General features: G+C 29.7%; 2 protein-coding genes across 2 annotated transcripts; one reads left to right on the forward strand and one right to left on the reverse strand.

The window, feature by feature from the left end:
• Positions 1 to 3,250: 3,250 nt before the first annotated feature.
• LOC123292332 (coatomer subunit delta) lies at positions 3,251 to 8,042 on the reverse strand. The gene is made up of 10 exons (XM_044872955.1): positions 7,923 to 8,042; positions 7,583 to 7,622; positions 7,284 to 7,507; positions 6,268 to 6,447; positions 5,988 to 6,184; positions 5,575 to 5,823; positions 5,044 to 5,215; positions 4,573 to 4,859; positions 4,263 to 4,470; positions 3,251 to 3,455 (listed from the first exon to the last, which is right to left on the reverse strand). Exons 1-10 carry the CDS (start codon positions 7,923 to 7,925, stop codon positions 3,366 to 3,368), a joined length of 1,650 nt encoding a protein of 549 aa, XP_044728890.1. The 5' UTR covers positions 7,926 to 8,042; the 3' UTR covers positions 3,251 to 3,365.
• A 1,034-nt stretch (positions 8,043 to 9,076) lies between these two features.
• Positions 9,077 to 10,860, forward strand: LOC123292351 (39S ribosomal protein L47, mitochondrial). Its single transcript, XM_044872977.1, has 4 exons — positions 9,077 to 9,198; positions 9,260 to 9,436; positions 9,496 to 9,729; positions 10,553 to 10,860. The coding sequence occupies exons 1-4, from the start codon at positions 9,110 to 9,112 to the stop codon at positions 10,833 to 10,835; spliced, it is 783 nt and encodes a 260-aa protein (XP_044728912.1). The 5' UTR covers positions 9,077 to 9,109; the 3' UTR covers positions 10,836 to 10,860.
• The last annotated feature ends 1,451 nt before the right edge of the window (positions 10,861 to 12,311 follow it).

The following is a 12,311-nucleotide window of genomic DNA, read 5'->3' on the forward strand; positions in this document are numbered from 1 at the left end:
GTAACGGTATACGTTTTTTAAATAAACACAGATCATTATCCAAAATATATTTCTCCAGCAACATTATCGCATTCTTGATTAATTGCAACTTGTGATAATCCGATTTTATTTTCGGTATAAATTCATCAAAATGTTGTAAAATATCTTTTGCAATCGTGTAAATATTTCGTGATTTAATGAGATTTTTATGTAATAATATAAGTGTGATATTTTTATTATTATATAAGACATTTTGATTTTGAACTAATTTCAATTTGACGGCGTAAGACATACTGTAAGTTTCGAGATATTCTACTGCTGACTTAAAAAATTGAGTATTATAATTTGTAATTCGTGGAGTGGTCGTTGATACGGCGCTTGAAATCTCAGAACTATCGCTGATTATGTAATCAACAAACGTATTTGGTGATGTCTTCGGAGTAACAGTTTTAATAGCCGTTAACCATGGATATAACAACGAATGATTTCGATAAAATAATAACGTACAATTCACTTGACTAAAATCAATATAATTGTATTCCGGTTCCAATATTTGAATTATATAATCAATTAAAATATTATATTCTTCATTATTTTTATTAAATTGTTCTTGTTCGAGTTGCTGGAGTTGTTGTTGCTTATTATATTCATCAATATTTTTAATAAAAACCGTTGTGTTTGATTTCGGATTCAATTTTGTTTTTGCAATATATGGATAGGTGACCGTTGGTAAGACACCATGACCTTCGTACATTTTATCGTAAAATTCCATTATCGATAGAAAGATATCGTTCATGTCATCATTTTCATTTTGTTTGAGTAAAATTTGGTTTTGTAACCATTGGTAAATGTGATTACGGACGCGTAACAACGATGCTAATTTTGTTAAGCAATACATTGAATTGATACCTTTATTTTTGGCTGTTTCATTTTTTACTGGTATCACTATATGTTCTTCTTCAAAATCAAATGGGACCTGATAGCTATCGAAATCATTGCTATGATCATGCTCACTTTTTCGTTTATCTCTCAAGGTAGAATTGTTTAATTCGGCGATGTGAGAATCTAAAAAAAAAAATGTTGTTTTAACTGAAAACTCCTACCTTCTTACATACTTAAATAAAAACAAATATTCTAAACTTACGATCTGAATTGGACGATCTAAAATCATGATGATAATTTATTTTTGTATCTTTAATAGATTTGCTCAACGAATCCCTTAAAAAATGTTTAAAACATATTATATGTTGAAAAAATATAATAATTATCTGAAAAAATAATTATTAAAATTAATTTAAAAAAATTATATTAAAATTAATAAAAAACTATAAACTTACCAATAAATAAATTATTAAATTCATTATTCACAAATTATTTTAAACATAAAGAATAAAATTTATTACAAATAGGTATAAATTTTAACACACAATAATTAAAATTTAACAAACTAATCAACAAAATTAATTAAATAATAAATTTTTGATTAATTATATACAAATTACTTAATTGATATAAGTAATGGTAATTTGAATGGAATGTCTAAATTGATTGATTTTTAATATAAATATTATTTATAATAAATTAATTGAATTAAATTATTGTTATAAACTTTAATTATAATTGTTTGTAAATAATATTAATTTTTAGACCAATCAGTAGGTAATTACTGTTTTTATTGAAATTTGATGAGTAGGTAATCTGCTTTATACTTCCGAATAAAATCAAAAATTAATAATTCGATATACCATAATAGTATGCTATTTATACAGGGTCGTAAGGATCTTAGAGATCCAAGTCGATCGCCTTATACAAAATTTGCAATCTGCTATAGAAAATTAGCTAACAAACATTCATTGTACCTATAAAAATATAGGCAGCAAGTCCGTGTGCACGGCGGAATTTGTGGAGGAGGGGGGTCGATACCCCATTTGGCTACGACCTACCTTACCTTTTGTAGTGGGAATTTGCCCTGATTGTCCCTCTCGAAATTAGCTTTTGATTAACCTCACCTAAGCTACTCTAGTAAAACAAAAAACTGCTGACCTTATTCACATCCCAATTTCTTAAATCAAGTTAATAAAAAGTGTTCCATTTTCTATGTTATTTTTAAACGTGCCGCCATTTTCGACTTAAATTATCTTGTGTTATGGAAAAGTGACAAGTGAGGACATTCCTATTAACAAAAATGACGAAATATTCCATCGATGAACGTGTATAAATGGTGATAATTTTTTGCTCCCCTCAGGCCGGAAAGTCCAGCACAAATCACGGGAGTATGTACACACCACTGGAGTAAGTAAAGAAAGTCTCACATCTCATCTCAGACCCTTGGCTTCGCCTTGGGCGACAATGAACATTTACTTTTGCTCCCTAGTTGTGTAATATACTATTAATTAAAAATAACATCTAAACTAACAAAAGTTTCGACTCATTACTACACCTATCTCTCGCGTGGCATCAAAAATATTTAGTTTCAGATCATCTTTGGTTTGAGGATCATTAGCGTAGACCTCTGCCTTCAAATATCTCTAAAAAAAAAGTTGACTAGCGTAAAATCACACGGTCTAGGTCAGTGATTCTCAACCACTGTGTCGCGTACACTTTTGTGTGCCGCCAAATTCTTAAAAAAATTAAAAAGTGTGCTGTGATAAATTTTGAAATAGTTAAACGGAGAGATTATTCAAATGTTCAAAATACAAAAGGACACCATATTTTAGAAAGAGAAAAAATATAGTATGTTATATTAAGTTAGAAGTTGTATAAACGCAGTAAATCTGTTAACGCTACAACGCGACGAATACTCTTATACAGGGTGGGTCATTGAAATTATTCCTGGAAAACTACTGTTAGTCGCAGGTCGTTAGAAATACCATAACTGAAAATAATAATAAATAAAATAAAGACGAACAGTTGTCCATAATGAATTATGATAATAATTTTTATTTTCAATAATGAATATAATTAATTAATAATAAGATAATAATGAACTTAGTTTTTTTACTTACATTACACATTTCATCATATCATCAATTAAAATATAATAAAATGAATTATTTTTTAATTTTTTTTTTTAAGTTTTTACACATTTTTAATAAAGTTTTTATTTTTAATTCTTCTTAAAAAATAATATATTTATAATAATATATATATTTATTTATTTTTTAATAATATTTTAATAATTTTAAATAAAATTTAAGTAATAAAAATTAAAAAATAATTATAATAATTGAATTTAAAATTGTTTTTTTATTTATTTAATTTTATTGTTGGTTTTTGTATTCTTGTTGTTTTGTGTATGGTGTGCAATCATTAATATATGCAAATTAATTAATTAACAACACTCGTTTTTTTTATTAATTAATTAAATTTGATTTTGATAATAAATTTTAAACAATTTCATATTTATCAGTAAAAAAGACGGTATCAACAGAATGTTTAACAGGGGTCTCATCATCCACTAATAATACTTCACTCACCTGTAAATAAATTAAAAAGAAACAATTAAAACTTATTTTAAATTTTATTACCAATTAATTGAGGGCAGGACTGTCTACATGTATATGTCAGCCTCATCCGATCGGAGGAAAATCCAAGACCATCAGATTGAAAATGTGATATTTAAAGGAGTCTCTTCATTCACCTATCTCGGAGAGCAGGTAAATAACGAAGGAAAAAACTAGCACAGCGATAAAAGAAAGACTCCAGAGAGGCAATCGAGCATATTTTGCAAATGTGAAGCTCTTGAAAAGCAAGCTGATTACAAGAAGGACAAAGTTGAAAATATACAAGACTTTGGTTCGACCAGTAATAACCTATGGGAGTGAAAACTGGACACTCACGGTAGAAGATCAGGAGAAGATAAGAAAGTTCGAACGGAAAATAATCAGAAGAATCTATGGAGCGATACAAATCAATGAGACAGAATGGCGTATCCGGAACAACAGCGAGATATTAGAAATCCTGGACGGTGAATTTATTGTTAAGTTCATCAAATCCCAAAGACTCCGTTGGTTTGGGCACGTCCAGAGAATGGAAGATGCCAGGATGCCGAAGAAGATACTTAACGCCAAGATCTATTCTACCAGGAAAAGAGGAAGACCAAGGCTCAGATAGATGGACCATGTGCTGGATGATTTGAGGACAATGTGAGTCACTGGATGGGGAACCAAGACCCAGGACCGCAACGTCTGGAGGCGCATTGTGGAGGAGGCCAAGGCCCACTTATTCCACTACCTTTGACAAAACTAATAAAAACAAGGATGTAATTAGTAATAAGTACTTACTTTAATATCTGTATATAATGTTGTAGGTGATGTAAATTGAATTTGAATTGGATAGAAATCATTTGGTTGTGAATGCTGACAATTAAATTCCAATGCACCTGATTTATTTGATGAATCAATAATTGGTATGTTCCATATTAATTGATTTTTACGTCCATCATGGATATATTCACCATCACATTCATTTATTATTGGTGTAACACCATTACTAAAACATAAAACAAACAAAAAAACCATTAAATAAATCATATATCAGTAGTTCATAAGATTCTTGATCTTATCACTCGAACTTAGGTTAGTGAATACTTACGGTAATGGTATAACAATTGTAACATCAGATAATTCTAATTGTAAGTGTTCTAATTCATATTCTATGTTAACATCACAACTGTTTGTATCTTGTGATTCAGTTGGCCAACAATTAATAACTAACGGTAATAACGATTGATAATTATCTGAATCTGTATTTTGTGTGGTATTTGTTAAACGATACTTTAATACACCAACGTCTGTGTTCAATGGAAACGGTTTCTGTTGATTTTTTAAACCAATCTGTGATTTTAATTTAAATAATTCTTTATCAACATTTGGATGTGTCTAAAAATCAAAAACAAAAACATTTATTATTTACTATTTATTTTATCAAGGATTTGGAACATATAAAAACCGTGTCATGTCGAATAAATTCGGAACAAATTGAATGTAAAATTTGTGTAGCCTTGAATTATACAGCACGTAGATAACGATACAAATAGGTTTTTAAAATAAAAAAATGACTTACTTGTAATTGTATGCCCTTGGTATCAGTGTTATTGTTATCAATTTTGATGCGTACACGTGCATAACGTTCATTTTGTATACGTAATGTTAATAAACCTAATAATTCAATACCAATAATGCCACCATCACGTGTTAATTTTATTATCATTCGTTCTTCTTGTCTTAAATGTACACTGAAACACAAACATACACAAATATTTGAATGAATTTTTGTTGACTTTGAGTTGAGATATTATTATTGAAATAAATACCATGATACTCGAAATAAAAATGGATTCCTTATTATACTTTTTAATGAAATTTCGTAATATACAATTTTATTTTGAATATATTGTTGGTATTTATTTCAATAACTATATAAATATTCAGTAAACACTCTATATATTTTATATTAATATACCAGGTGTTTACTATAAAATGTCACAAGTATAAATAAAAAGGACTTAAATATCAAAATGTGATTCCGAATTTAATATAATCTGTTCTACAACTTCATTCTAAAAATAAATATAGGTACAATGGAATTACTTACTCTTGCATGTTATCAGAATGAATTGTACCAGATCTGGATCCACCAGTTGATATTAACGTTTTGTTATTCTGTTGTTGATTTAATGATGGCTGCGTTGATGATTTATTTAATAAGTTTGTTGATGTAATGTTCTCACCTTCACTCTTTAATTGTGCAACAAAACTATCAACATCACGTGTTTTACTTCCAAGCTTCATGCCACCACGTGTACCACCTGATGTAGCTGTTGGGCCTGTTGTTGATACTTTCCTGAGGAAAAAATTAACATTCATTTAATATTAATACACTTTTTAGTCAATAAAATTAAGGTTCTAAGGAAAAATCCTCACTTTGGAGGACTTCTGCGCGTGAGTCTGACCTAGATAAAGGTTTAACGACTACACTACTTAAATAAATAATTAATAAATACTAACTGTATGGTGAGATAATTATTCTTGTCACTTGAATCGTTGACGTTATTACTAATAATGGTATTATTACCAAATCCACCAGATGAGGATGACGATGTGTAATTTGAACGTGGTGTACCTTTTTTAGCTGCTTCAACCCGTGCACGCTGTAATTCTTTTGCTTTTTCACGCATCTTTATTTTAGCTTCACGTTCTTGTGTCTGTAATAAAATCGATTTTCATTAAAATTAAAAGTTCAATATAAAATTTTATTTTAAAAGAAAATGACACGATTACTACTGACCTGTCTTACAGCTTGATATACTTTTTCTTCATGCGAATCCATTTCAACGAATGTACGAATTTGTGCTAAATTCACACTTTCACGATAACCAAGTGCAACGATTTCATCAAATGCGAATATTAATGAAAATGCATTATCGATTACTTCTGATTCTTCCATAGTATGGCAATATTCTGGAATCTATAGAAAAAAAGACGTTAATTTCTGAGTTAATGGTCTGGCCAAGGCAAAAACTCCATGCCAGTAGATTCTTATGGGAACCCCATAAAGTGGAACAGAAGTATCCAGGTTCCGGACACCATATTTTCTTTTTTTAACATTTGGAAAAAACTATTGGATTTTATATTATGAACATTTGTTAATCCCCGAACCAAAAACAGGGGTGCTATAAGTTTGAAGGTAACAAGGTGGGACTGAAAATCAACGAAGGAAAAACCAAAGAGTTGAGAATAAACAACGCCAACAGCGAAGATCTTATCATTAAAAACCAACCCATAGAGCGTGTACGACAGTTCCAATACCTCGGAAGTATTGTTTCTGAAAACGGCAGCCTAGAAGGGTGGGCCGACCTCAACATACCTGGCGAAGAACTCTGGAGCAAGAAATTACCGAAGAAGGCAAATCCTGGGGAGAAGTCAAGTCCATGGCACAGAATCGAGTTCGTTGGCGAGCATTTGTTGAGGCCTCGGTATCATAGGACATAAATATAAATATAATATAAGTTTGACCGCTATGTGTGTCTGTCTGCGGCATCGTAGCGCCTAAACAGATGAACCGATTTGAATTTTTTTTGTTTCGTTTGAAAGATAATTTAATGGATTTAATGGTGTTCTTAGCAATGTTTCAAGTGCGAGTTTAGGGTTCTATACCCGGGACAACTAGAAAATAGGCCATGAACCTCAAAGAGGAAAAGGATAATTAAGGATACGTTTCTTAAATGCATGCTTGTGTACAAATAACCAATCAACTACTAGCGTAAATCGTACTAATCGAAAACCAATAAAAACGGTACTTACCACTCTCGAAAATAACCGTAACGTTTCTAAATCCTCCAAAATATTACTGGCTTTTGTTGTTATCAACAACATATATAATTTTTCTAATGGCTGATATACATAACGTACTGAATCGGTTTCAACGAATGTATGTTGTTTACCAGTTGACATTAATTTCGGAAATGCAGCTAATAAACCTTCAATACGAGCTTTGGTCATTTCAACAAACTGTCTCGAGACAATTGCTATATATAAACAAAAACGGTATAAATTAACACAGAATTCTACGTGTAGAAATTCGAAGAAAGATTTTTACTTACTTTTACCAACTCTGGTGGTAACAGCTGCGGCGATCAACACCTATAAATACAAAAAAATTTTCATTTTTCAAACGTGCCCAAACAAAGTTTCACCACTTGGTAATTCGAGAGATATCTTATATTCGTAAAAGGGATTGTTATTCGGGTACGTAATTACAAGGTAAATGGTGAATAAAAATTAAGGGGTAAATAAAATTTGACATAGGTTGAAGAACACAGACTGGGACGCCCTTACAAAATATTACATATATTATGCATTTTTATAAAGTTAAGAAGCTTCTAAATTTAGTGTAGCATTAATGTATGGAATTTAATCTAAAAAATATTGATAGATAATTACCATTTTGATATTATTTGAATGTAACACAAATGAATATACAAAATTTTACTTTATTTCATGCCACATAATATAACAAATTTACAAGATGACGTGTAGTGGTTATCCTTTATGATTTTACACAATGTAGCACCATAGATAAACACCAACACCACTTTTATTAGTTTTATGGTGTTCAATAGAGAGCGCTGAACAAAGTTTAGCGAATAGTTCATAGGTTCATGCATGGGTTAATGTCACATGATTATTTCATAAATGAAACACATTGAAGAAATAACGAGGCTATCTTGGATTCTTGGTAAAAGCATAAGATAGGATGTAATCTCAAGATGACGCTTGAATCTGATATGTCCAGATGTAGATACTAAAAGATGTGACGCTGCTAAATTTTTAAGGAAAATGAATTTTTTAACTTTATGACGTCATCAGATACCAAAAATTTAAATTTTGCTTTATCACATACAAATTTTATCCAATTTTGATAAACCAAGTATGTAATCCTACTAATTCTGGGCCATACATTTCAAATTTGTGAACAAAATTAACCTAGTTCTAATTGGTTTCAAGAAATTGGAGTCCTGGTCCCGGAATTAACCATATCAGTGATAGCTAGCGAAAAACTGACTTCACAGCTGAAAAGAATGACCCAAAATTAGTGGGTTTTAAAAAAAATTCCATTAAGATCGGATCAAATTTGTATGTGTTATCAAAAAAATCGAATTTTTTAACTTGATGACGTCATCAAAAACCAAAAATTTCAATTTTGCTCTATCACATCCAAATTTTATCCAATTTCGATAGATCAAGTAATCCTACTAAATCTGGGTCATAAATTTCAAATTTGTGATCAAAATTAACCTAGCCGAATGAGAAACTATTATAATTGATTTATTTAACAATATTTGATAAATGTTTTTAAATCATTTTAGCTTAAAATGGCTTTTTGGCCCTTGCGTTCACCCTGTTAAGATTTATGATGATCCATTTGTGCTTTTTGTTTGTTCAGGCAAAAAATACCGAATCTGTATTCTTTGGTTCAGGCTTTTTGTAGCACTCGGTAAAAAATTTTACTTTTTCGTGGTTCATTATCACAATAACAGATGGCTGATTTTTTTAAATAACCATTGAAATGATAGCTGTCAAATTTTATAAGTTATATTTTCTAAATTTAGTAATATAACCTAAAAAACATGTCGTTTATTAAAAGTTGCACACGATTATCAAAACATTTAACACAATTAGTACAAAATAATTATAATTTATTAGGATTTTCATTTAAGTAAGAAAATTATACTTCTCTTGGGTTTTATCTGTTTGAATAGTTCTAATTTAATTTTCAGAAATAACCTATTACTCCCGAAAAATGTTCGAACAATTCATACAACATCAATGAACAATGATTTAATGGAATTTTTCGATGATAAAAAGAATTGGAATCAAAGTGAAGTGAAAGTTGGACGATCATGGCGTACAGATGAATTACGATTAAAATCAAATTCTGATTTACATAAACTATGGTAAACTCACAGAAAAATTTAAAAGTTAACTCCCAAAATTAATTTGTTTAAATTTCTAGGTACGTGCTATTAAAAGAACGTAACATGTTATTAACAATGGAATACGAAAGTGCTGAAAAAATGAAATTATTTCCAAATCCTGAACGTTTGGATAAAGTAAAAGAATCAATGGAGAATTTAGAAACAGTTGTACGAGAACGTAATCAAGCATACTTTTTATTAGAAACAGGAGAAACTGGTGAACGGCCACGGAAATTAGCACGAAATGTTTTTGGACTTCATTATAATTATAGGTAAATTTTTAAGGAAAGGGCAATATGTACCCTTTTAATTTCTTTTCTCGCTAGCTGGAACGTCCATACGTTCGTACGTTCGTGTTGGTTGGGATTAAAATTCATCGAGAGTTATTTTCTGTGACGCCGAGCCAAGACCAATGGCCGCCTTATGAGACCCCTTTTGCTAGCTTCGCTGATAAATAAATGCCGAAACGTTCAGTTTATTTAAATTACCAATAGGGAATATTAATGTATTTTTTTTTATATTTTTAATTCATTGTTTACACCGTTATAACAAAGTAAAAAATATAAATACTGCTTAAAAATGTTGTATTTAAGTGTAAACAAATATTTAAAATACATTATAATTTTGAGATATTTAAACGCACTTTTTTGGCGTTCTCTGTTGATGACATATAAGTACGTGATCTGTCAATTGGTGACAGTTCAATGTATAATTTACACTTTAAAAAAATGAATTTACAACACAGAATTTACACTCGTTATTATTAAGTTTTCTAATAAAAAGCCGTAGAATAGTATAATTTAATGAAATATCATATAAAATGTAAGTAATTAATATCATACAGTATGTCAACAAATTTGACAAGCCCGTACTTTGATGTCACGTCCGTATACAAATTTGAATTTCCGTTTTAGAAATATTTAAATGCCCTCCTTGAATTTGTAGTTTTATTAATTAATTTTAAGTAATTAAAAAGATATTAATTACTAAAATAATGGTTTAGTTGAAATGTCCAGTCATTAAAGTTGATCGACCAAATTTAAATTTCATGAATATTCCCTATTAATTTGTAATATTGAATTGTATTTGTTCTAGGATGAGTGAACATGTCATACCAAAATTTATGAATACATCATGGAAAAAGAAAATGTATTTTTATAAACCAAATATGGCTGTATCGAAATTTTTACGATTGTATCGTGAAAAATTATTTAATGAAAAACGTAAAAAACGTAATCGTGATTTTAATCATGTCGTACAATTAATTAAACGTTTTCCAAATTTGGATATGAATGCGGTCCGTGAACAATTCCCTAGTGTGGATATCGAGAAAGCGAAAAACCATAATAGAGCACGAGGCCATTCTGTACCTACTTAAGTTCTTTTTAGGTTTTTTTTTTAGGTCCTTTGTATTTTAATGTTTTGTTAATATTATTTGTTTAATAAATAATAATTATTATGTAATTTGTATTATTATTCAAACCTAAAAGCTATCCCAAAATTAACGAAAGATTTATGTTGACAATGAAAAAACAATTGGGACTTGGATTCGTAAGACCCATTTTGTAAACCATTGGCGATAGAACAAAAGTTAAAATGTAAAAAATGTTCCTTATAAAAAAATAAACAACTTTTGTTTCTAACATTTTTTCGTAAGTATCACTGTTTACCCGTGACGGTACGCTCAAATGAACCCAAAGTTTTCTAGGTACCATTTTTAAACTTTCCCGTCGATACCTAAATCGACATGTTTTCACTCAAAACTATAATCACATCAGGTCAAGAGTTATTTATAGTGGATACTTTTGAAATGATCACACTGTATTTAAAAATACATTATTTACTTACTGTAATCAAATTCTGAAACCTGTAAGAAAACTGTAAAAAATTGAGAAATTTTGTTCTCTGATTTCGAGTACTTTTGACCAAATAAATATAAATTTCGGATTTATTTGAACATTGAACAAGCTTCAACAATATTTTGGATGGATTTCAGAATTTTTTTGTCTAATAAATTGCAGTAACATTAAAATCGAAGAAGAAATAAAGATTATAAACAAATGTAAAAATGACTATTTTCGCTTATTTTTTCAAGTTATCTCGACACCTACAAATCCAAATCGGACTTACCATACGTCGACGTTGATCAATTGAAGTTTTTTGAGATCTATAACTTGCCAATTTAATTTTTTTACATTGGACGACAGCTTTTTTTAATCGCAATAAAACCGTTTTTTTGACTTTTGCGAATTTTTTAGCCATTGATTAGCCGTAAAAACAAAAAACGCTATGATTCTGGGCTTGGCTTACTATGTTGAATTGGGCATCCGTAGATTAATTGGATTAATGCAAAATTTGGTATCAAATACTATTGTCAGCTTTTTTACTACATAAACAAACAATTAAAAATATTTTCATGAAACTAAACCAGGAAAAGTAGGTATTTCCTTAAAATGTAAGTTAATGTTATGTACAAAACAGAATACTTTTATATTCAAATTTTCGAGTATATAATTTATTTCGAATACACTTATTTAAAGATACAGAAAAAAAAGTATACCATCAATCAAAATAACTTTTACACTAGGAGGCAGCCAAATGTAATGAATATGAAAACTAGAGGAGTATAATAGTGGTACTGGTACCTACTATAGTGGAAGTAGAGAGAGGTACTTTGTTTGTTTCCTTCGCAACTAACGATGATAATGACGTTCTACATAAGAGAGAAATATATATTTTACAAAACTAGGTGGAATACACGGAGGATGGGGGAACGTTAAGGAGGATATTGTGAATGGACATCAGAATCTGGATGACTGACTGACCAGTATAGGGTGTCGATTTAGCTTCTTAT

This window comes from Chrysoperla carnea, chromosome 2, assembly GCF_905475395.1.
Source record: "Chrysoperla carnea chromosome 2, inChrCarn1.1, whole genome shotgun sequence".
Lineage (NCBI taxonomy): Eukaryota > Metazoa > Arthropoda > Insecta > Neuroptera > Chrysopidae > Chrysoperla > Chrysoperla carnea.